At 49.3% G+C, this 23441-nt stretch overlaps 7 protein-coding genes across 7 annotated transcripts; 4 read left to right on the top strand and 3 right to left on the bottom strand.

Moving 5' to 3' along the window:
* Positions 1-88: 88 nt before the first annotated feature.
* On the bottom strand, positions 89-1423 carry DFJ58DRAFT_845729 (uncharacterized protein; the record flags this gene model as incomplete). Its single annotated transcript, XM_041393192.1, has 4 exons — positions 89-417; positions 564-779; positions 843-971; positions 1243-1423. Coding segments are annotated over 4 exons (855 nt in total), but the record flags the coding sequence as incomplete, so codon positions are not given.
* Positions 1424-2741: 1318 nt separating this feature from the next.
* DFJ58DRAFT_812489 (uncharacterized protein) lies at positions 2742-3365 on the bottom strand. Its single transcript, XM_041391539.1, is given in 4 exon segments — positions 2742-3020; positions 3051-3167; positions 3230-3233; positions 3251-3365. The coding sequence occupies 4 exon segments, from the start codon at positions 3355-3357 to the stop codon at positions 2766-2768; spliced, it is 483 nt and encodes a 160-aa protein (XP_041238537.1). The 5' UTR covers positions 3358-3365; the 3' UTR covers positions 2742-2765.
* A 1113-nt stretch (positions 3366-4478) lies between these two features.
* On the bottom strand, positions 4479-5546 carry DFJ58DRAFT_107497 (uncharacterized protein). The gene has a single exon (XM_041378649.1). The coding sequence runs from the start codon at positions 5247-5249 to the stop codon at positions 4593-4595; it is 657 nt and encodes a 218-aa protein (XP_041238538.1). The 5' UTR covers positions 5250-5546; the 3' UTR covers positions 4479-4592.
* DFJ58DRAFT_107483 (pali-domain-containing protein) lies at positions 5544-6831 on the top strand. Its single transcript, XM_041378648.1, has 6 exons — positions 5544-6004; positions 6067-6077; positions 6125-6171; positions 6221-6313; positions 6367-6561; positions 6611-6831. The coding sequence occupies exons 1-6, from the start codon at positions 5837-5839 to the stop codon at positions 6766-6768; spliced, it is 672 nt and encodes a 223-aa protein (XP_041238539.1). The 5' UTR covers positions 5544-5836; the 3' UTR covers positions 6769-6831.
* A 3008-nt stretch (positions 6832-9839) lies between these two features.
* DFJ58DRAFT_107711 (uncharacterized protein) lies at positions 9840-11667 on the top strand. The gene is made up of 5 exons (XM_041378650.1): positions 9840-9958; positions 10009-10428; positions 10481-10547; positions 10609-11389; positions 11448-11667. Exons 2-4 carry the CDS (start codon positions 10243-10245, stop codon positions 11280-11282), a joined length of 927 nt encoding a protein of 308 aa, XP_041238540.1. The 5' UTR covers positions 9840-9958; positions 10009-10242; the 3' UTR covers positions 11283-11389; positions 11448-11667.
* A 3939-nt stretch (positions 11668-15606) lies between these two features.
* DFJ58DRAFT_859591 (uncharacterized protein) lies at positions 15607-18128 on the top strand (the record flags this gene model as incomplete). The annotated part of the gene is made up of 12 exons (XM_041394001.1): positions 15607-16028; positions 16093-16149; positions 16200-16275; positions 16322-16696; positions 16750-16879; positions 16931-17014; positions 17062-17103; positions 17163-17183; positions 17235-17485; positions 17537-17713; positions 17770-17861; positions 17909-18128. 12 exons carry the CDS (start codon positions 15607-15609, stop codon positions 18126-18128), a joined length of 1947 nt encoding a protein of 648 aa, XP_041238541.1.
* Positions 18129-21629: 3501 nt separating this feature from the next.
* DFJ58DRAFT_107783 (uncharacterized protein) lies at positions 21630-22962 on the top strand. The gene is made up of 5 exons (XM_041378651.1): positions 21630-21839; positions 21908-21953; positions 22018-22161; positions 22220-22360; positions 22413-22962. Exons 1-5 carry the CDS (start codon positions 21801-21803, stop codon positions 22895-22897), a joined length of 855 nt encoding a protein of 284 aa, XP_041238542.1. The 5' UTR covers positions 21630-21800; the 3' UTR covers positions 22898-22962.
* Positions 22963-23441: the final 479 nt, after the last annotated feature.

The raw sequence follows: 23441 nt of genomic DNA on the forward strand, positions 1-23441 counted from the left end.
TGTCGCTCGATCCTGGTTTCCGCTGATGAAAAAAAAGGAGGAGTCAATCAGCGCAGATATCAACGAGCCATCAGGCTCAGGAACCCACCTTTTCTCGGGTTCGCTCGTAGTTGAGAAATATGAACACCTTGGCTGCCGAGATTGGCAGCGCAGGGACAGAGGTCCATGCTGGGGTGTCAGCAACCATCTCAGCTTGGTATCTGTCCCAGTAGGCAATATAATTGCGGACATGGCGTGCGTATGCCTCGTTGGTACCCTTGTCAGCGCGCTCCTCCGCCGCGAGGCAGAGCCAAATTTTGTGGGAGGTCGCGTCCAGTGCATCGAGGGAGCGCTGCATGCCATTGGAGGCAGCAGCAGCCGGCTCAACAAGCATGGCTGCACAGGGAGCTGGCGACGGGTCCTTGACGGCAGATCTCGCTAGGATCCATGGTGATCAGTCCATCAGGGATGGGAAGGTGAGCACCAGCAACAAGGGACGACGCGACAGGCTCGGCACCTGGTCCTATGAGCACCAAACTGTCAGTACTGCCAGCAAACACACACACATCGAAAGAGACACGCACCTGGTGCAGCAGCAGTGCCAGCACCACAGCACTTCTGCCTTGCCCTGGAGGCAAGGTGCTCGCTCGAAGAGACAGCAGGGGTGTGATGTGGAGCTGGGCCAACTCGCAGTTGAACCCGCGGGCGCTTAGGAGGGCGTTCGTCGAAGACATTGGATGGGTTATCATGACGCATCTTTGCAGGTGCGTGGCTCGCATTGGAACTCGCAGTTAAGAGATCTGAAACGAAAAAGGGAACACATCAACCTGGGAGACATTGCAGAAAAGAGCATGGAGACTTACCAGGAGGTTGAGCACAGGTAGTACTGCACACCGAGCGAGTCTCGTTTTTGTACTTCTCGAGCCCCATGAATTGACGCGAAAATGTGTGATATTGAGTGTGGCGGGGACCTGACAGTGTGGGCTCGAGTTCTGAACACGGGAGACGGGAATTAGAGTCGCGTAGGTATGATAAAATTACGAATTATGTCGGGGATCGAGTACAGTAGGTTAGCACGGCGTTTTGAGGAAGGGGCACTATGCCATCACGGTCCTGCGCCGTTGAGTGATTGGGTGAGTCACTGCAGTGTCTGCGCTGCTCATTCGGCGGGGCTCGCCGGTGCCAGCGTGTGTCTTGTTGTGAGCACTGAGGGACGAGAACGACGTCGACGTCGACGACGAGAGGCAGCGTCGAGAAACGGACTTACCAAAACGAGCGACCGAGCGGCAGCCGAAAGCATGTCCGAAAACGGCAGGTGAACGGTGTACTGGATGGGTGACGCTTCCTTTCTTAGCCGGGCGTCACCGACGGCGTCACCTCCCTCAGTCGGTAATCCGTCGTACACTGTATATATCATAAGTGGACCACTGCATATCGACGTCATCGCATGAAGTGATGGTGCGTGCGCAGCTGATGCGCGAGAATGTTCAAACATTCAAATATTGAGCAAAGTCAAGTCAAAGTTGAAAAAATTTCAGCATGTTCAACCAATGTTCAACGGATCTTTGCTCAATGGATCAACCGCACTTTTTAATTTATCGATTTGCGTAGTTATCGCAATATTATTGGTATATAACTAATATTTTCGTCGTTTGCCGTAGATATGGCTAGGACCGTTTTTCACTGGGGATCAGATCTCAGATCTTAAGCTTCAGACACTGCTTGCATCCTCTTCGAGGCAGGCAAGGGACGCGGTTATTTCACAACCAATAATATTATCGTCCACGCCAACCAGGCGATGAATATTCTCAAAAATTACTTCCCCCTTGACAACCATATCTTTGTGAAGTTTGATAATGTGGCTACTCACCGAAAACATGACAGAAAACCCCTCCAAAGCATGGGGTGTTGTCACTGCCGAAGCTGCGTAACACCAAGAGACACGAGAGCGCACCGAAATTGTCAGAAGAACAAGAAAACCAAACGGGTTCCCGAGTCTCAACCCGCTGAATCACTCACGTCACCACGCATTCTGTGCAATAATGGAATCCAAATTTATTTACATCATGAATTACAAATGTTTAACGTCCTCGAGGACAGCTTGCAAGATGACGATATAGACTAATAATCAGTATCAACAAAGATAAGCTAGAGACAAATAAGAGCGGGTCTAGATCCACTGCGAAAAGCAGAACATCTGGTGCTGGTAAAGCTCACAGGGTATACCCCCAGCGCGACAATGATTCAGAAAAAATCAATCAACCACTCCTCTGCCAGTGGCGAGTCAGGGATGTTAGGATTTTGAGATTGGAGATTGTCATGGTTTTGCAACTGAGATTCCAATTGCGACAGCTATGTGAATGCAAGTTAAGTTCAACATAAACGCTGCTGAACCAAATGATCACCTCTCTGCGGAGAAATCATTTATAAAATAAGTATTCGTTATTTACGAGTAGCGACTCACAGGGCATGTTCAATCTCCAATTCCTCGAACCTAGTGAGACTGTCTTCCACAGCACGAGATGCTCTGGAGCCATGATATGTGGTTAGCAAAATATTCGTTACTTGCGAGTAGCAACTCACAAGGCATGTTCAGTCTTCATTTCCTCGATCCTAGTAAGACTGTCTTCCGCAGCACGAGATGTACTGGAGCCATGGTCTGTGGTTAGTGTGCTGTTGTGAAGCAGGTCACGAAGGCGACGACATTCCGCTTTTTCACGCTCGTTCTCAAGTTGAAGAGCTTTGTATCGGTGGAGTGAATCTAAGGCAGTTCGAAGTGGTATATGCTAAAAACGCTGCATATGAGAAATTTGACAAGAACTGACAGCAAGCATCGGTATACATCGCGTTTGCGATGCGCCTGCAGAGTGAAAAGGACTCACAGAAAAAGGGTCATCCGGTTGAGACTGCAGCCATTCCTGCACTTCGGCGACTACTTCAGCGACATCAGCTTCGGGCACGTCTTCGCCTGATATTAGAGACATCCGATGAAGAAGGAAAATAGCATGATTATAGACAGTTGTGCCCTGTTCGGTATTGTCCGGTTCAGCATTGTCCCGATCAGCATCGTCTCGTTGAGCATCTTCTCGTTCAGGTGGATTTCCGACGTGGAGTTTCTTGGCACGATCTAGGTCGAAATTTTCGCGGCAGAAGGGACATGTGTTTGGGTTAAAGGAGTGAATGCACCTTGGATTGAAGAGGATATGAGATGCGAGAAATATTATCGCTGGGCACAAGCTGGCCGGGAGTAGAAATTTGGACGCACCCAAGACAAAAGATATGACCACAATCGATTGCATGTGGAGAAGAAGCAAGATCTGAGGTAGAATAGGGATCAAGGCAGATATCACAACAACTCGAAGGATGGACGACAAGCATACCTAGTTCATGGCCAACAGGGCTCCTTACTAACCTTGAGTGTGGAGTTTTATCACTACCTTCTGTTAGATGGAACCAGTGCAGAATTCAAACCCAGCACAATGAGTCAGTGCACATGAGGCTCGGTGTGTGACACTGCACATTGCTGTATACAGTGACTCAGGCCCAGACGTCAGGCCCATGGGTGCTAGAGTGAGAACATGTGCATTGAAACGTTGACATGGCCTTTGTCAGCAGGTCCCATGAGAATAACGTGCACGTGTGCTTCGATCGCACATATCTCGGTCGACCCATTCTTAAGTACTCTACTGAAGTTAATGTGCCTCTCTTCTTCTTCTCTGCGCTCACATTTGCGTCACTCGACGATTTTTTCCACCAGCCCACCTTCCTACCTTCTACTCTAGCTTGTTTTGGTCTGTCTCTCAGTCCCTACACGTTCTCAGACCGATCATGTTAGACTCGTGAGTCGTAACCCTTCTGCCTACGTGCGCTTTTTGAGATGGTGTGATTTCTGCCCGCCACTCGAGCATCCATGGTAGTATACGCCAAGCTGGTCACGAGCCAAGGATCATGCTTCTAAGGTTCTGCTTGGTCCTCGAACTTCTCCAATTCCGAACGATTCACCATGATGTACATGATCTCCGGCATTGTCAGGGACATGTCACATGCTCCAGTATCACTGGAGCAGGCGAAGGGGAATGTACTCGGTCAGATGCAGAGGAGTGGCGGATGACGTGCGCTGCAGCGAGGTCAGGAGGGTTTATTTGTTTTTATCATGTCTCATTCTGCATCAACGTGTATCCATGTGTCGCGACACCTTTTCGTTCTCCATCAATGTGGTTCAATTGAAACTACCTGGAATGAGATCGAATGGGTATCGATCTGTAAATATTACTAGTCCAATCTCTATCAACAAAATCGATAAAGGTCTCATTTTTCACAATTACATGTGGATTCATATTGAACTCTTATCAACAGTTATCGATACACATCGACCTTGTTCTTAATGGGACTGAGTACCTACCTACACATGAAATTTAATGGCGTCCACGCCTGGTTTCTTATGGTGTAAAATCCTGCGCAAAGCCCTCTTTGCCCTGGATTGACCGACGTTGTTGCGTTTAGAAGATCCACGACGTACGACCCCTTTGCCCTTCACGCCTGATGGAGACTTTTTGCCGTGAGCGGTGGATCGGTACCTGTTCGATGTTTGCCTGGTTGGTACAGAAACCCGATCAGGTTCTGGCAAACACAATCAGTAAATCGTTAGTGGAATCGGGTACTAGCGGGAAACCTTGGGCTTTGGAGGTAATCCCGGACGAGGAAGGAACAACGTGGAAAGGAGAGGTAAGATAGTTGAGCTGGTCGCAGTACTCTTTTAAGCCATCTCCGCTTCCCGCATAATCCTCGACAGCTTCATCGGCAGATGGACACAACAAAGCTTCGTCGTCGTCATCTTCCCAGACTACTTCATGATCCCTGCTGTAGATCGAAAGATCGACGAGACTCAGCGGGGAGAAGTCAGCCGTAGTCTGTAGAGAGTCCTGGTTGGCACATCCGGGACCATGAACATCGTATAGCCCGTGAAGGCGAGGTGAAGGGGAATGACTGCTACGTGTGGAGGTGGGTGAGTCCTGCATCTGTTGTTGTAAGACGATGGACTCGGACAAAGCATCTCGAAGCCTCCGTCTCGGAGTGAACGCCTCCAGGAAGTGCAGCTTCTGTCTTTTAGCTTCTACGCGGTGTTGTATCTCGTCACGGAGTCGCTCGAGAGTCTGTATATGTTCGAGAAGGATGCATGCAGTCGTGAGTGCGTTGAAATGATTCAGAGGGGTACGTGTGCTTGTCTGCCTGCATGGCTGGACGTTGCCAACTGGAATTGGAGAAACCATGGCTGCGTTAGCAGGCGAAGCTGAATGATAATTCCTGCGAATGTTTGTTGACTATGAACGCAACGGGAACAGCCAACGTCCGACGATGGCAGTGTCCCGTGCATGAATACAGCCCGTCCGAACTGAAATAAAATCAGTCGTTTGAGACGTAAATAGAAAACGGATCAAGTACGTATACATAGACAACGGCTACGAACGGAAGTTCGAGGTTTCCGATGCCATTCCCTGAGTATCAGCCCAAGATCGGACGCCAGTGCGCTCAGCTGAGATCAGCAGGCCGCAAACTATGATGCATAATAAGGGGCGTTGCCAGCCTCATTCAATATTGCATGCGTATACGCTCCCACAACGCCGATGCATCATGATGACCAGTACGTACCTGGCTGGATCATCGCGATACCGATATGATAGATGACGTTAAACAATGTGGCATTGTGGCAGTGCTCAGGGCGCGCTCCTCTGCCGCGAATTGGCATAAGAGTGTTCGTCTCCACCTTAAAAGCGCCACTTTATCTTCGTCTCTGACGTCGCTCATTCATAACAGTTAAAAGACAACAAAAAAACTAATCTCAATCAAGCTGGCGAAGATGTCGAGAACATACTGTATTCCAGGCGTCTTCTTCCTATTCTCTGCCTGGTTCCTCCTTTTCATCGTCTCAATTTCTCTCCCGAGTTTTGAGGCGATGGACATTACTCGTGTGGACTCTAGTGGAGCGGTCGCAGGTAATGGTGACGAGGCATTCACGCAACTTAGGGTGAGTAACAGTTTAGTTGAGTTGAGGTGCCCGAACTCATGGTTCCTCGTTGTACCCCCTAGCTTGGTATTTGGTAAATATACATCATCATACGAGATAGCACAACTAAACTATCTTCAGGGGTTACTGTGTTGACCTGTCTTCGGGCTGGACATGTTTCAAAACTGGTGAACACATTTACTGATATCGCTACAACCCTAAACTTATCGAATACAGGTCATGGATACTCGCTCACTTTCACGAACGCCCAGAATGCCGAAGTTACTATAGGTTCTTCATGGACACGCGGTCTCGCTGTTCTTCCCGTCGGTCAGTTGTACTCTGTGCAAAACAGTCGTAATCTGACTTTGCCTCTTCCTTAGCTTGCTGTGTCGCATTTATTGCACTTCTTCTATCCATTTCCCAGCACATCACAATTACCTTGGTGGCTTCTCTAGTGTCATTCCTCGCGGCCCTGCTTACCCTCATCGCATTTGCCATCAATATCGCTCTCTTTGCCTATGTCAAGCATGAATTGGGTACGCTAAATATTAATGAGACAACCATCACTGGACCTGGTTCGTTTCTCTTTTCCTCTGCTTACCACGGGTCTCAACACTACGACAGGTTTTTGGCTCACATTTGTATCCCTGCTTCTGCTTATCTTGGCTGGATGCACTGTGTGCTTTGGCCGTCGTCGTGACAGAATGGCGGGTGCCAATAATAACTCATACCAGCTGAACGGTCCCAAGACCGGGTTCCTCTCGCGCTTCGGTCGCAACTAGGAATCACGACTTTTACGGATGGATGGACATATTGATGATCTTACTATATATACCGACTGGACACCGCACACTGAATTTTCGCATGCATCATTTGTTACGGAGGCTCTTCTAGTAGATGAGTGTATTCATTCCATTGGTTTGTCTTGTATACCATGTTGAACCCGTTTATGAATTTGACATCTATATTTGGAGTCCCCTAGTGCCTGGTGAAGGGTACGGTTTGCCTTAGACGGGCTCGTCACCAATCTAGGTAAAGGGTAACCTGTGGTCCGAGTGCATGGTGCTTGAGTGTTGATGACAAGTTGAGGAACAATCTTCAGTACAATCTCTGAACCCAGTGCGATGGTCATGGACTCATATACTACTTGGACAGCACATCGACCCTATCCTATTTTTTTTGTTGTGTTGTCCGCTGGGGCCTTGCCCTATGGTAGACAGTGCATGCTGCGTCTCTCTGTATCTATATATGTATCTATGTGCATTGTGTATGTTATGCAATGGCGCTGGAGTGGTAGCTCCTGCCTTGGTGAAAATGGGATGCACTCCGATATAATGGGATAGCGTCCGTGTCTGCTGCCATGTAAAGGCTCCGAAAATGCTGTAAGCTGTAGCGACATTTTTCGGGAGCAAATTGGTCTTCAACGTTCAACTCCTTCCAATGGAGTGGAATCGCTATCTACTCGTTTCACACTTACTAAATGATCTACAGGTAGCTGATGAATTTTTATGGTTTCAGACGTTTCGTTCAAATGCATCTTCTCCTCATCCATTCATTATTATTTTCCTTCGTGGCGCCTGGGCCGCCTGACTAAGCTATTCGAATCCCCTGCGCCTCACCCAGGGCCCACGTGGGGTGCATTACGGCCAACTAAAGGCGATAAGGCGATAAGGCGATAACCCTATCCTATAAGCTGTTGTTGGCTGGTGGCGATGCTCTAGCCCTTGAGGCGATGTCGTGCCATCTAAATAAGATCATGACCGTTAACAGTAATTCTGCTCCCCTCAGCTGGTATCTATCAGCCTGAGGCTCCCAGATCGTCCTAGTTTGACCTTCCTGTCCCCAAGTCTTGTCAATGAAGGTGAGACTCCTATAACATCAACGGCATCCATAATCGAGCTTTAAATGAAAGACATCTGCTGATTCTGCTCTCAAGAACGTCGATAATGGTCAATGCGTGGCCTTGCTGAGTGGGACGATAGCCGTGATCGATACCGCGAAGGCTGTCGTACCTAGTGTCCTCGTGCAAAGCATTCTTTCTACAGTTTCAAATATCTTGACCATCGCAAAGGTAAGTCATTCTTGGACGACTTCAGATGATGTTCTGATATCTTTATATAGAATACCCTGCAGAATGAAGGCGATTTTCGTGATTTGATTGAAACACTGCCGAGTGATTTGTGATGTTGTCGTAAGCGCTACGGAAGATCAGACTGATGGCGACTTGGACAGTGAGCTCAGTGACATCATGATCAATCTTAAAAGGTGGGGCTTTCCTTCAGATACCTCAGAGACCGCCTAACACCAGCGTAGCTTTGTCCAAAGCATTCACGAGGCAGTCGTATCTGCAAATGAGCGCAACGTCGCCCAGAGAGCTATTTCCGCGCTGTCCGATAAGGACAGAATCGCATCTTGGGCGCGGGAATTAGATAGGCGCGTGTTGCTTATTAACGTAAATCATGATTTCCTTCCAAGCTACAATTGAACTGACCGTTATACTAAAGATGCACCTGAGCATGATAACCCAGCGTCGAATATATCAACAGAGCAGACAGGTCAATAGACCGAGCGTGTCTACCGCATATGAAGACTGGCGCGTTGTCCTCCCGAGTGTACCTTCCCCTTTCTTTGGAAGAGATCATCTCATTGTCCATATTACGGAAGCACTTCTCAAACGACGTCATGTCACGCTTTTCGGTCCAGGAGGTATCGGCAAGACCTCCCTTGCAAAAGCTATCATCCACGACTCAGTTATAGCTGAGAGGTTTCAAGGCCGTCGGTACTTTGTATCGTTTGATGAACTTGATGCCTCTCGGACATCCGCAGGAATAGTCAAGGAGCGGATTTGCAGAGCCGCCGGATTGGACGGGCGCCTCAGTGAGCGGTGGGAAGAAGTGATAGAATTCCTGACAGGCGCAGACACAATCCTGGTCATCGACCATGCAGATGCTCTTACTGCAGCTCGAAACGCAAACTCCGTAGCCCGTATTTTGATGACCTCGCATCATCATCGTCTGTGGTCCTCTTGTTGACGACCCGAAGCAAACACACCGCACCTTACCTTGTCACACAAGTTGTGAGCGTTTCGACATTAGAACGCAAGTACGCGAGGAAGACTTTCGAGTGCGTGTGCACGCAACACATTCCCGCAGAGATAATCGATGAATTGTTGGATGGTGTCGATAACCATCCATTATCGATCAATATCATTGCTCGTCAGACGGCTCAACATGAATGGTCTGGGGCAGAACTACTTTCCGCATGGAAAACAAACCAAGCAGCGCTCCTAGAGAACGGCGAAAGAAAATCTCACAGCCTTCGTGCTACAGTCGAACTCTCTTTGAATGCTCCCTCGGTGATTGCCCTTGGCGATGATGCTCGAAAGCTTCTCGAGATCATCGCTTTTTTCCCGCAGGGCCTCAATACTTTGAGGGTGAAAGTTCTTTATCCTTCTGCGACTGTGGACGCGGACGCGCTCTGTGCGCATTCGATCATCCATTGCGAGGGAAATCGTTTCACTATGTTGACGCCCGTGCGACTGTACTTGGGCCACAAAGCGCCAAACCCTGATGCAGGGTTTCTGAATACGATCAGGAACATATACTACAGAGAGCTCTCCGGTCCCATCGAACAACGTCGAGCTCTCGTTGAGGCCGAAGATGTCAATGTCGAACGCCTTATTGACTTCGACTTCAGCAGGGCCGTCAATTTAGACGACAGTCACCATGCTTGTGCATCATTCCTAGACAACCTCGCAATATGCAAACCTCGGGTGACCATTCTCACTACGAGGGTCGAAGAACTTCCAGTGAGGTCCTCGGGGATCCTTGCCAAAATCACTAGTCGGTCTGCCAGGTCAAAGGCAGTTTCATCCCGCAAGAAGGCCTTACTTGTGAAGTCTGCTGGGACGCTCGCATCATCTATCAGACGCAGCACGTTGACGTCTACCTTTCTGAGAACGCTTTTTGTTCGGTAAAGAAACCATTCTTCTGATTCTCTCTTATGTTAACATATACCATTAGTGTCAATCTTCAGAACAGCACACTGCCCACTGAGAATCTACGTACATCAACGAATCCTAGACGTTTACGCCAATTGCAAACTGCTGCACGACCATTCCTGCGCATTAATCGTCAACCATTGTTAACCACCACCCCTACAGCCACGATCAAACATATTCACTCTTGTGCATCTCTTCCATCATTTTATTCTCTTCTGCAAGAGCACCGTGGTGTCTTGCATTCTTCACCACAGAAATGTGCCACCTGAGTCGCAAGGCACAACCATTATTTGAAGAATTTGCCCACGACAAAAACTCGAATAGTAGCCCTGTCGCCTTTGTGCAGGTGGATCTCAACGCTTCGTATGGTGCAGCGGCAATTGGAATCGAGTTTGGTATCCGCGCCACCCCAACATTTCTGTTCTTCGTAGGAGGAATGAAGGTTAGGCTTTCCGCGAGCTTCATTCTGATTAACGACTTATCTTACGTCGCAGGTATATGAAATACAAGGATGCGACGTTCAACAACTGCGAATGCAGCTTTCAATGTTTTTACATCCAGGTTTGCTGAATTTGACTTGTTATACATCGCGTCCTAGCTAACACCATTCATCATGCCATAGTTCATCCACACTTATCGTTGTCCTTTCCAGCTTTGGACTTGCTGGGGCTTAAATCCATTCTATTCGATAAGGTTCCTGATCTTGCTGCTGTCTCAGCGAAGCTGAGGAGTTTCCTTGATTCTGCTACAACCTGGTTCCAGCCTTTCGATACCTCCCTATCCAAAGCCGATACCATAGGGATCCTCTTTGGGACCGTGATTCCGTACGTCGAGGCGTTCACCACCTCGCGATGCTTGCCTCCGCACCCTCTTTTTGATCTTTGGCATGACGCCACGACTTCTATGTCGTGGAATATGCCAGAAGACCAACTATTTCCACTGGTAGATCTATGGCGGATAGCACTCCGCAACGAAAAGGTCTCCTCTTGGTGTGCCGATCGTAATGGTCTCGACAGCCCCCCTGTGCTGCTGTTGTCTAAGGCGTGCGAACGGTCTTCAAAAAAGTTTCTATTGACACTCCTTCGTATGCTCTCCAACGCACTCAGCAACAGGGCCTTGGGATGGAAAATTCTCTTATCAGCGCACAACAATCTCGCTGTCCTGCTGGAACATACTTTGGTCCATGAAGATACCAATGTTCGGAAAAGCGCGTCGAGCTTGGCTTTCAATGCCTTTGGCGCGTCTGCAAGAGCTCAGAACAGAGAATCTATGCAAGGGCGACGAAGAAGGAGCTGATCATTTGGAGATGGAAATATCGATGACTCTGCTGAATGCAGAATGGGAAGCGTCGATCGCATGCGCGGTCCTTGCGGCTATCGAACGCGAGAGCGATGGTGACATAGGTACTCTTGGCTGCCCTTCATTCATGTTTGCGATTTTTGATTTAACACTTTCCGACAGTCCACCGCCAGGTCGCGGCATTGGGACTTATTGTGCGTTTTTTCACCCTTCATTGACCACTTGTTGCGACTTCTCGGAGCCTTGCACGCTCAAAGGATCTTAAAGAATAAGTTCAGAGGAAATGGGGGGAATTGGAATATGAAGGAAGCTGCCCGCGTGCTTTTGCAGGAAGTCGCTGATAAATTGTGCCCTCCGAGTATTTCGATTTGAAGCGCGGTTAATGCCAGTATTGATGTTTCTTCTTCAGAAGTCCGCCTGCACTCTATGTTTGGACTGTCACGTTTTATTCGATTTTTCTTAGGCTAGCGTCCTTGGTCTCTATGTACATACCATCGTTCTGTGATACGAGATCGCATGAATGTTTATCACTCAGGTACATCTAGCTAATGCAGAGAAAATACAAGATGCGACAAGACGTCATGCTGTGAGGGCTGTTGTAGGACAATATTGTGTATGGCACCAAACGGAAGTACGATGATGGATGAGCAAGAACAAGAAACAAGTGGGTAACAACGCATGCATGAAGGAAGGATGGTGGACCACTGTACTAATGAAAACCATCAGAAGATTTAGTGGACGTGCAGCAGCTACATGACCAAAAGCGAGTCCAGCACCCAGCCTGTCTTTTAGGAGCATCGGGCTTATCTATTATGGCCAAGGGACCAGTGGCAAGAGGAGGGGGTATCAGCGGCGGCGTTATAGTGGCAACTGCTGGTTGTAGGTTCGATGGCGGCAATGACGGAGCCCCATTGCCAACTTGTGAGGGATCTTGTTGTGGCTGTCCTTGCTGGGTAGCTCGTGTGTTTGGTGGCCGAGTGGTGTGTCTCAGCTTTGGAATAAATGAGTATAGGAATGAAGAAGAGGTTAGAAGAGAACACACCCTATCCTTTTGAGCAGCAGCACGAGGATTAGGTGCGCGACGAGAGAAAAAACCCTAGCCATGGGCGTGGTGAGACGTGTGGTGCGACATCAGCATCCAGCTGTGAGCGGCCTTGCCACGGCGCAGAAGTCGACTGCCATGCTTGACCATGGAGCGTCTGCAGCCAGTCTCGTCCACCCTGGGTCTGCAGCCAATTTTGTCCGCCTTGGGCCTCAAGCCATTCTTTCCCGCTCTGGGTTTGCAACCAGTCTTGACCACTGGAGGCATCCAGCCAGCCCCGGCCCTCTTGAGTCTGCAGCATATCTCTCCCACCCTGGGTCTGCAGCCAGCCTCTCCCGCCCTTGGACCGCAGCCAGTCTCTCCCGCACTGTGTCTGCAGCCAGTCTCTCCCGCACTGTGACCGCAGCCAATCTTGCCCGCTCTGAGTCTGTAACCAGTCTTGCCCGCTCCGGGACTGTAGCCAGCCTCGCCCGCTCCGGATCTGCAGCCAGTCACTCCCGCACTGTGACCGCAGCCAATCTTGCCCGTTCTGAGTTTGTAACCAGTCTTGCCCACTCCGGGACTGCAGCCAGCCTCGCCCGCTCCGGGACTGTAGCCAGCCTCGCCCGCTCCGGATCTGCAGCCAGTCCCACCCGCTCTGGGTCTGCAGCCAATCTTGTCCATCGGAGGCATCCAGCCAGCCTCGTCCGCCTTGAGTTTGAAGCCAGTCTCTTCCGTTCTGGGTCTGTAGCCAGTTTTGCCCGTTGGAGGCATTCAGCCAGTCTCGCCCGCCCTGGGTCTGCAACCAGCCTCTCCCACCCTGGGTCCAGAGCCAGTCTCTCCCGCTCTGGCACTGCAGCCAGCCCCGTGCGCTCTGGGTCTGCAACCAGTCCCGCCCGCCAAGGGTCTGCAACCAGCCTTGCCCGTTCGGATCATTCAGCCAATCTTGCCCGGTCTGAGTCTGCACCCAGTCTTGCCCGGCTTGGGTCTGCAGCCACTCTCTATTTCCTAGCCAGCCTTGCCAGTTCTCAGGCTGCGCCCACTCTTGCCTGCCCTGGGTATTCTGCCACGCTTGCCCAGACCGACTGCCCGGCTGCTCTCCGCTCTGTAGCTGCGATAAAACTTCCATGGAGTTGACTATCGGCGGCATATCGTCATACAACGATTGTCCACCCTGGTTCCCCAGCCACTCTCGCTCACTCGGTAGCAGCGGTATATGTGGCCTAGACATGCTCGACGACGGATCTCCCTTATCCTGGGTCTGCAGCCAATCTTGCCCGCCTGGAAGCTGCAACCAGTCGTGTCCCCCCATGGTTTGCAGCCAGTCTTTCCCGCTCTTTGTCTGCAGCATATCTCGTCCCCCCTGGGTCTGCAGCCAGTCTCTTCCCATTCGAGTCCATAGCCAGTCTCGCCCCCTCGGAGTCTGCAGCCACTCTGACGATACTTCACTGACATCCTCGACTTGCTGCACTGAATGTTGAGTAGCATCAGCCTAGAACGGTAATGAGATCAAAATCAGATAGTTTTTTATAGACGTATCACGTACATCGGACAATGGCTTGTCACCGTCCTGCAGGAGGTGCCATCAGTTCCTTGAACATAGATGCAATGAGAAGAGCTATCAAAACTCACATTTTTCAGGAGGCCGAATTTGCGGGCTGCTCGGGGGCCCGGGGAAGTGTCTCTAATGATTGTCCATGCGTACACATTGTGGTCATGGCAGCCAGTGGCTACTAGCTGTCCATCTGCCGAAAATGACACGCAGGACACTGCATCTGCATGCTTGAGAGGCGAACTGATTGGCTGGCCATCGTCGAGGTTCCACAATCTCGCTGTCTTGTCGTGTGATGCGCTTGCCAAGATGCGATCATATATTGCAATGGCACCAACACCAGCAGAGTGCTCATCCAGACAAATGACCTGCCTCCACGTGGAAGTGTTCCATATCCTAATCCAGTGATCAGCTGATCCGGATATAAGCTCCGCGCCCCAGGCCAGACAGGACACTGTGTCTGTGTGTCCTTTGAGAGTAGTAACCAGCTCCCCTGTCCTGGCATCCCAGACCTTGACCGAGCAGTCTCCAAGTCCAATAGTCGAGGACTCGTCGAATCCAGCAGTTGCAAACATGCTCGTATCTGGCGAATAGACGACTGCCTCCACCCTTGAGTGTCCGGTCTTGATTGGTGCGAGGATAGTCTCTCCGCTCTCCACATTCCATTGCCTTGCAGTACCATCGAGGGATCCGCTCACCACTCGATGTCCATCCCGACACCAGCAGACAGATGTCACAAGCTCTTTGTGTCCAGTCCATTTAACAATAACCTTGCCTGTGTCAACGTTCCACAACCTCACCGCACCATCTTCGCTCCCGCTCGCCAAGTTCTTCCCATCCGGAGACAATGCTATGGTGTGCACATCACTTTCCACATCCCGCCAGTCGTCTCCTATCTGCTCTCCGTTCTCCAAGTTCCATACTCGTAGCGAGCCATCGACCGAACAAGTGATGATCCGCTGTCTGTCGAGTAGGTGTATGGAGACGGGTTTGGTATGTCCTTCAAATTTCTGGCAGGGCATCATTGTTAATGTCTCTGTAGTCTTATTTTTTGATGAAGAGAATTTTGAAGCCGGTTGCAGTCGTGGGGCGATCTTTGGTGTTAGGCTTGTCAAAGGATACAGGAGCGGTCCAAGCGGCGACGCTCTGGGGGTAGGCAAAGCCATGGCGGTTACTTGATATGTTTACTGTTTCAAAATTTGTCCGCTAACTCTAGGTCATCACTCACAGGTGTTTTATCGGCACACTATGAACCAAACAAATGACTCGTACGTGGAGGTTAAACGATGGAAGTTCGAGTTTGTAAGTACGTTATTTAATATTTACTCCTGTTATTATCTTCTTGTCTGCCACTACTAAATGATCAAATCATAAGTGGGCTGTGTAGTGTATCTCGAAGCGCCTAATCTCATTGGTGAGGCCTTGAGGTTCGATCATACAAACATCAGTAATGTGTGTATATTCAAACAATATCTGCTGCACACTATATTAACCACCTCTGAATGTCATAGCTTTATCTCCTAGGACCTACTGCACATGTAGTAGTCCAAGTGGTCTTTCGTAGAGGGCGCTTGAATTATCACACGCAAGTGAAATGATGCAACAACGGGAAGATCCGGGCCATCTGCATCAATTATTCGAAACTTACACATTGACAAGGCAAAGCGTAACTTAGTCAAGTAACGTAATGTCCATGAGACTTGGCCATTCAAGAATTCTTACAGGAGTCGTCCTCGATGATTGTCATTATGCCTGGAGGATATCACATTCGCACGTTCATTGCCTGGTTGAGACTCTCTGTCAGGACGACCGTATTTCGCTCATATACAAGTCTCCTTGCTTTCCTTCTGCGGCTAATCCGAAGCTATCAGGTCTTTGTTGGTGGAAAAGAGAGAACTTTTCGAGAACCGGGTTTAGCGTTCAGCTCTCATCCGGCCGATCAAGAGAAGAAGACCCATGGGACCCTCGCAGTGCCGTTGCTCAAAGCACCTCCGCAAAGTGAATGGCCGAATCCCTTAGCTTCCAATAACCTGTCTCTGCCGACCAAGCCGATCCCTTCTGTGCCATCAACACCAAGCTCGTCCTATCCTGCGACGCCAGGGCAATTCTTTGATATCACTTTAACTCCCATCATGCCCGGACAGATAAAGAGATACGAGAGAAATCAATTGTACGCAAAATATATCTGTCGAGCGCATTACCGTCTTAACAGCCGTTATAAATCATGTCGACAGTCAAGATCACAACAGTGAAGATTTCGAGATTCAGAAAGGTCCTTTGGACTGTTCAGAGTAAGCATGCTGGTGGTAGAGCACTCGATGAGATTGAAAGGGGTCTTCAGGGAGCTCGCTCCAGTGTCAGGATGGGAGCCGCTCACGCACCCAGAAGGCGCTTTGTTTTTCTATCACTCCAGTGATGTATGTCTGGTCGCTCCTACACGACTTTACTCTTATCTCTGTTCAGCGAGTTTTCACTGATGTCGATGTCCGAGACCCTGGAACTGCGGTCACAATGGGTACAATGGGTGAAGTTGTTAAGCAGGCGTACAAAGAAGCCCGCAAGGCAGACACCTTTCATGCGTCCATTGAACTCACTTTGGAGCGCATGGAGGTGGATGGGCAAGAGAAATGGGGCTACTACTTTGCCGATCACGACAGACGTGTCATTTTCTGGCTGGAACCCCACAATCCTAGAGATCTTCTGAATAATGTTCGAGGAGTAAAACGCAAAAGCCATGTCAGTGAGTTTATTCCGTCCGATATTCATCCGAGCTTCTCCCATTGTGTTACTCCCAGGGTATGCACTAGAATCACAGTACTGGTCCGTACGGCCTCAGAAGTATGCATGTTCCCTTACCTGACCGAAGTAAATGTGCTGATAATTTATAATAGTCCTTACCTCCCATTGTTACACATTATCATTATCTCGACAGGATGCACATTGAATTGTTTCCAAACAAACGCTTCCTTCCGGAAGATGTCCTCGTGGGCCTTAAGGAAATTGTTATGTTTACTCAGGCAGGTGGGTAAAGACAAGAAATCATCTGCGACGTGCCGGAATGACTCGTTATAGACAGTATCACTTCTGAAAAATGCCTAGCACCTTATGCTTCGGACGAGGTTTCAAGTATGCTCGATCTTATGGATCCTCTCACGAGTGATTTGTTTCCTGATATGAGAGGTCATCGTTGATCATCTGTTCAGGCAGTGTTGACAAGGAGCATGAGCATTCTGTGTGGATCGTTGGTAAGTCTAAACATGGAAGCTCTGTTAGTCGTTTCTGATACCTTTGCTACTGACTTCAGCTCGGTTTATGGGAGATTTCTGTGAGCTTAGGTTAGTTGCGAATGCAGGCCTTCTGCTAACTACTTAATTAGGTGGCGACAAGTTTGCAAACTTCTGTGGACAGCCGGGCGCCCGACTTGACGCAGACCAGTCGTTATACAACGATACCATTCCCCGCCCGAAAAGCATCCTTTTTCGCGTCATGAATGTCATTCTGTTTGGATCCCCTGATGCTCAAAGCAAGGCCCTTCACAAGATATGGGTCGATTACACCATCGTTCACCGGCGTTGGAAATTTTTTATCAACAGGCTCAATAATGAATGGAACGGATACACGATATTCGTGAGTCGTGCTTTTACTTCATATCGTCAATGCGTTCGACGTCCATCTCAGTCTACCGTGATGCTTGCTGTTGATATCAGTTTTCTGGCCGTTCCACCTGCCCAGAATCAAGCGCCTGCAATCATTGTATTGTATATCTCTATCCTCTGTGCCTTGGGCTCGTTAGTGGTCTCACTAGTCCTGGCTGGACAAGTCAATGACAGCCGGCGGGACTCCGCTAAAGGCGTGGTACGTTTCCTGTTTGTCATTCGTTTGATTTGAGTTGCAATCTTCACTCCCACTAGGCCTCGTTCATGGAAGAAATGTCGCGTTCTACACTCGGCCTCGAGAGCCTTGCCCTCATGCTCAGTCTGCCGTATGCTCTTCTGATTTGGGGGTATGCTTCTGATTGCATAGGAGAGGCGGTGACTTATTCTTTGACAGAATGGCATTCTTTGCTGCAGCGTTGTCCATCGTGATTTACCGCACTTCCGACGTTGTCACCATCTCGATCATCTCTCCAATTTGGACCGCCATCTTTATCCTGTCGACGTGGCCGGTACTAGCTGCTAATAATATTCATGTATCCCACCTGAGTTCCTGGATCGCAGAACAAGTGTTGTATTCCAGATCATGGTGGGTCGCCACCAGGTCTCATTCCTAATTTAATGTAGTACAATTATGTCTGGTGTTTGTTTTATGTGATACCTGTTTTCTTCCTGGATATTAACACGCTGTACACAGCCCTGTGCCTTTACAATGAACGCGATGCTAGCAAGTTGTTCTACTCCTCCATCAGCCACAAAAGTGTCCACTATTGGTATTATATATAGGTACGTTCACGGGTTTCCCTTGTGTTCGCTTGTTGTTATTTTCAGAGTCTGTTTTGCGAATTTCTGGGGTGCTAGCTTCATCCTCAACATCTCTGACGCAAGTGAGGGTTTCGGCCTTGACCTCAAGCCTAGACTCGAGAACAATCTGGTTTATATGACCATCAAGTGGAGAGGCGTTCATAAAAACACGTGTCTCTTGCATTAATGCTTCAAAGGGTAATGCAGGTACGATGAGGGACATGCACAAACTGGAGAAAAGCAACAAGGGTGAACGACGGTTGTACCAAGCGCAACCATCAGACGATTCATTGAAACCGCGGCAGATAATCCAGCAGATACAACGGCGAATGCAATGACAAGTACGATCTTGAGAGCGAATACAGTTTGTTTTGTAGCAGTGGGTGGAGGTGAATTTGACGACGGTGATGGCAATCTTAGTGTCCTTGCTTGGGTGTTCGGTACCGGAGTGTCGATCATACGCTTGAACACACCCCCAACACATCCCAATGTAAATTTAGCGCCTCACCACTTGACCGTGCGGGTCCCCATAGTAGAAGCTCAGATTCGAATATTTTTCATCATACGTGAGCGGTATATAGACAGTATAGACAGTATATATATACAGCCTACTGGACAACGGGGAGAAAATATAAATCCTGTTGTACGTGGGTCAAGACATGAGTGATCCTATGACAATGATGATTCGACAATGGAATGCAGTGTATGAGATGAAGAACAATTGGTGTTGGAATAGTGATGTAGTACCAGATGAAAATGGACGCGAGTAAGAGAGAAGGGACTAGAAGGTGGTAGGCTCATGCACTACTGAATATCAGGAGATCTAGCGGTGGACGCGCAGCAGACACAAGACCAAAAGCGAGTACAGCACCCAGCCTCTCTTATAGAACTGTCAAGGGTACCTGCTACGTCTACGGGAGTGGTAACTGCAGGACGGGGTGCTAGTGGTGAGGTTGTAGTGGCGTCTGCTGCCTGCGGGCGCAATAACAACAACGGCAGTGCCCCGCTTTTGTTTGGGTGTTGTTTCAGCTGTCCTTTGGAGGTAGCTTTAGTGTTCGGTGCCGGAGCGACATATAAACGCTTTGGGTTAAATGAGTATAGGAAGGAAGAGAAGAGAAGATAACAAACCGATTTGCGTTGACCAACAGTACGAGCACTAGGAGCTCGTCGAGAGAAAAACCCTAGCCATGGGCGTGGTGAGAGGTGTGGCGCGACATCAGGATCGGGCCGCGAGCGGCGGAAGAAGGATGAGAAGCGGCGCGAGGTAGAAGATGGCGCCAAGGTGGTAGACTCGTATGTGGAGGAAGTCGGGAGATGATCTAGGGCGGGGACTGAGGTAGCATGGGTAGGTTGATGTGTTGGAGGAAACTGAGACTGAAAATAAGTTAGAAGAAAAATCAACCGAAATGTGGGGCACGCACATCACCGCGATCCGGAGAATCGCCGACAATCTCTGGCGGTACTTGGATGTCATCCTGAATTTGTTGTGCTGGAGGAGCATCAACCTAGAATGTTTAAATGTGATGAGATCAAAATAAGATAGTTTCACAGATGAATCACGTACATCAGACAACAGATTGCCACCATCCTGCGGGGGGTGACACTCAGTTCCTGGAAAGTTACAAAAAAAACATTTCGACTCACAATCGGATCCAACGAAAGGTCACCGAGGTCAGTTTCTCTAATAAGTGCGGAAACATCCCACGTATACGCATTATGGTCATAGCAGCCAGTGGCTAGTGACTGTCCATCTGCTGAGAACGAGACGCAGGCCACTATGTTTGCATGCTTGAGGGGCGAACCGATGGGCTGGCCGTTCTCGAGGTTCCACAATCGCGCTGTTCTATCTGACGATGCACTTGCGAGGATTCGGCCATTCGGAGATATCGCAATAGCACTGACATTGGTCATGTGCGCATCCAGTACTAAGATCTCCCTCCATGACGTGGTACTCCACGTCGTAATCGAGCCATCATCTGATCCGGAGACAAGTGTCTTTCCGTCCACGGTCCAAGCGAGGCATTGCACAAAACTTGTCTGTCCTCTGAGAGTTACGACCAGCTTGCCTGTGTTCACATCTCGAATTTCAATCATGATGAACCTGCCTGATCTAGCAGTCGCAAACATGGTCATGTCTGATGAGTAGACGACTGCGTTCACGTTGGTGCGCTCTGCCTCGATTGGTTTGAGGATGCTCGCCCCGCTCTTCACATCCCATTGTATCACAGTCCCATCGTTGGATCCGCTCGCCACTCGCCGACCATCTCGACTCCAGCAGACAGACGACACTTCCTTTGTGTGACCCGTCCACTTAGCGACGACCTCACCCGTATCAATGTTCCACAACCTCACTATACCGTCCAGACTTCCACTAACCACTTGTGTCCCATCCGGAGACAACGCTATGGTCCACACAGCACCTTTTCCGTCCCGCAAGTCGTCCCCTATCTGTTTCTCGCTCTCCAAATTCCAAACGCGCAGCGAGCCATCCCCTGAACAAGTGATAATTCGATGTCCGTCGAGCAGGTGTACGACGGCCCACACAACTCCACTGTGTCCTACAAAATTCCCGCGGGGCATGATTTGTGATACCTCTTCCGCACTAGCGTAAGGATAAGATATCTTTGATCGGGGTTCCACACTAGTGGGACTGGGTAAAGAAATCTTTGATTGCCGTTCCGCCTTAGCACTGGGCAAAGGGATTTTTGATGTTGGTTTTGTTTCAGTGGCAGGCACAGGCATCGACGGAGATATCTCCATCTGCAATGACGGTTTTGTCTCAGCGGCAGGCAGAGATATCGACTCAGACACCTCTATCTTCGGTGTCTGTTCCACCCCAGCGGTTGGCAAAGACATGGCTATTGTCTTATTTGAGGACTGTCATCTCAAATCTCTTCCGCTCAAGTCCAAGTGATCACTCACAGACAGGTGTTTTATCTAATAATGAACCAGAGGTTGAAAGAAGTGACGGTCACTGGCGTTCGTGGTTAATTCAGAGTTGAGTGCACTGGAAGTTCAAGTTATCCATCAAGTACGCGCGTCGTTTATTCGCCTCGTGGAGTCTGCTTATGGGTACACCCATCTACTAGTACAATACTAGTGTAAGAAGCATTTGAAACACCGCACAGCAACTCTCCATTCCTGTGTAAGGTCACGCATGACCATGTGATGATGATCGATAGCAGTTGCTGATGGGCCTTGTGACTGTGTACTATTCTAATCTATCCACCAGTTCTCTGATGGTACGTCTATGATTGGTTAATTTGCGAGCCTACTTGAAGTACATACGATATTTGTACATTTGTCTATTAGTACTTGTGGCGGCCAGATTGGCTCGATTTATCTTTCATTTTCAGCCACAATTACAAGTTGTGAGTGCAGTAAATTACGCTACTGCGCTACGTTCAACTTGAAGCTTGAAGCATTACTTCTTTCAATCGTTCTCTCTCATACAAGGCTAATTCTATATTTTTTACGTCCGAGACATGTCGGTCGCACCCCAGATTTCAGTCCGCCTTGCCATCGTACGGTCAACATCTCGCACAGTATCAAAATCAGTGGTCAAGCAGCTTATCACTTGTTTCCTCCCTAGGCATTCACAGTCTTAAAACATAAGCCGAAGGACCAGTCCATCCCAAGTCGGTCGTTTCACGTTGCCGTCACATCTGAGGCTCATTCACAGACTTCTATGACGCTCCGCAGGTTATCTCCTCGACCTTCAGTCTCACTTTCCTGTATCCGACGATAGCCAGGCAACGTCTGATGAGGGTGCGTGGAGAAATCATGCGCTTTCACTCGAAAGAGAACTTGAGTCCTTGATGCAGAAGCGGGAAGACGATGAAGCAGGTATGTTTGAGTTTTCAAATGCCAATCCCTCTGCAAGCCTTACTAACATCTTTTGTAGAACTTGTTCGTTTGCGGCAAAACGCGACAAAGGATATACCAGACGATTTGGACACTGCTCCCCAAAAGAAGAAAACGAAGAAGGCTGGTAAAGCTCAAGAGCTTCAACTTCAGGACGATGATTGGCCTGCAAAATGGAAAGGTCTGAATTTCATATACTCGCCTCGTTTTCCTTGACTCATGACTCGGGGAAGAACGCCTCAATGCGACAGGCCAATCATCGACATCCCTCACCGCAGCATTCGCCTCCCTCCGAAGTGTTCTCAACTCAGCAAGTTCGCAGACAGGTGACGACCCACCACACAACTCGGGCCTGCTAGCTGCGATCACACGCACAATTGACACCATCGGTAAATTCCTAGGCCTCCAAAATATCTCGACGTCTTCTGTTCCATCAGAACTCAACGAGTTGAGAATCGCAATGGCCTCCCCACTCCTGGTGTACGTCTTGCGCGTCGCTCTTCCAGCCCTCTTCTACCAAAACATCAGCAATTTCCAGCAGTATCGCTGTATCCCGCCTCATCGACACCCTATTCGTCCCCGTTGTCTGCAGCTTCACTCTCGTATCCCGGGCATACGTCATGCACCATCTAGGACGCAAGCTTGGCTAGGAAGACGTCGAAAAGCCGCAAAGGAAACGAGAATGTCCGAAACGTCCAAGCCAGACACTCGTTCCTGACGTTCGTATGGACCTCTTGACTCTTCTCGACGAGGCGCTGAGTACGTTAGACTCAATATCACCCCGCTACTCTGGGTATACAGCTGGCATCAGGGAGCGCATAGCATTAGAGTCGATTCGGGCGCTGGAGTCATCCGTACTCTACAGGAACTACTGTCGGTGCCGACGGGACTACGGACAGCAACACAACTCCGGAGGAAGCGTCTCGTGGTCCAGAATTATCGCAGGCGTCGCATTCACACAGGCGGAGAACTGTGCTCAATAGAAAGGATAGGCTCGAGGCTCTGGCGCGGAAAGACGCGACATGGTATTTATGCCACATACTCAACTCTTGCGTGAGCACAGGCGGACCGAAAGACGGGCTTGAATCTATGCTCAACGGTGCTCTTTTGGATGGCGCTGCAAGAATTGTGAAGATGTGCATCTCGATGGACTGTGGCGGTGTCGCGCGAGTTGGAACGAGTTGCGTCATGGATGTGATGTGTCGAAATATGGTCTTGGCCGCTTGTGAAAAGATAATCAGTGCCCTACCTCAAGAGAACCC

Source organism: Suillus subalutaceus (genome assembly GCF_016647625.1).
Source record: "Suillus subalutaceus strain FC151 chromosome Unknown DFJ58scaffold_147, whole genome shotgun sequence".
Lineage (NCBI taxonomy): Eukaryota > Fungi > Basidiomycota > Agaricomycetes > Boletales > Suillaceae > Suillus > Suillus subalutaceus.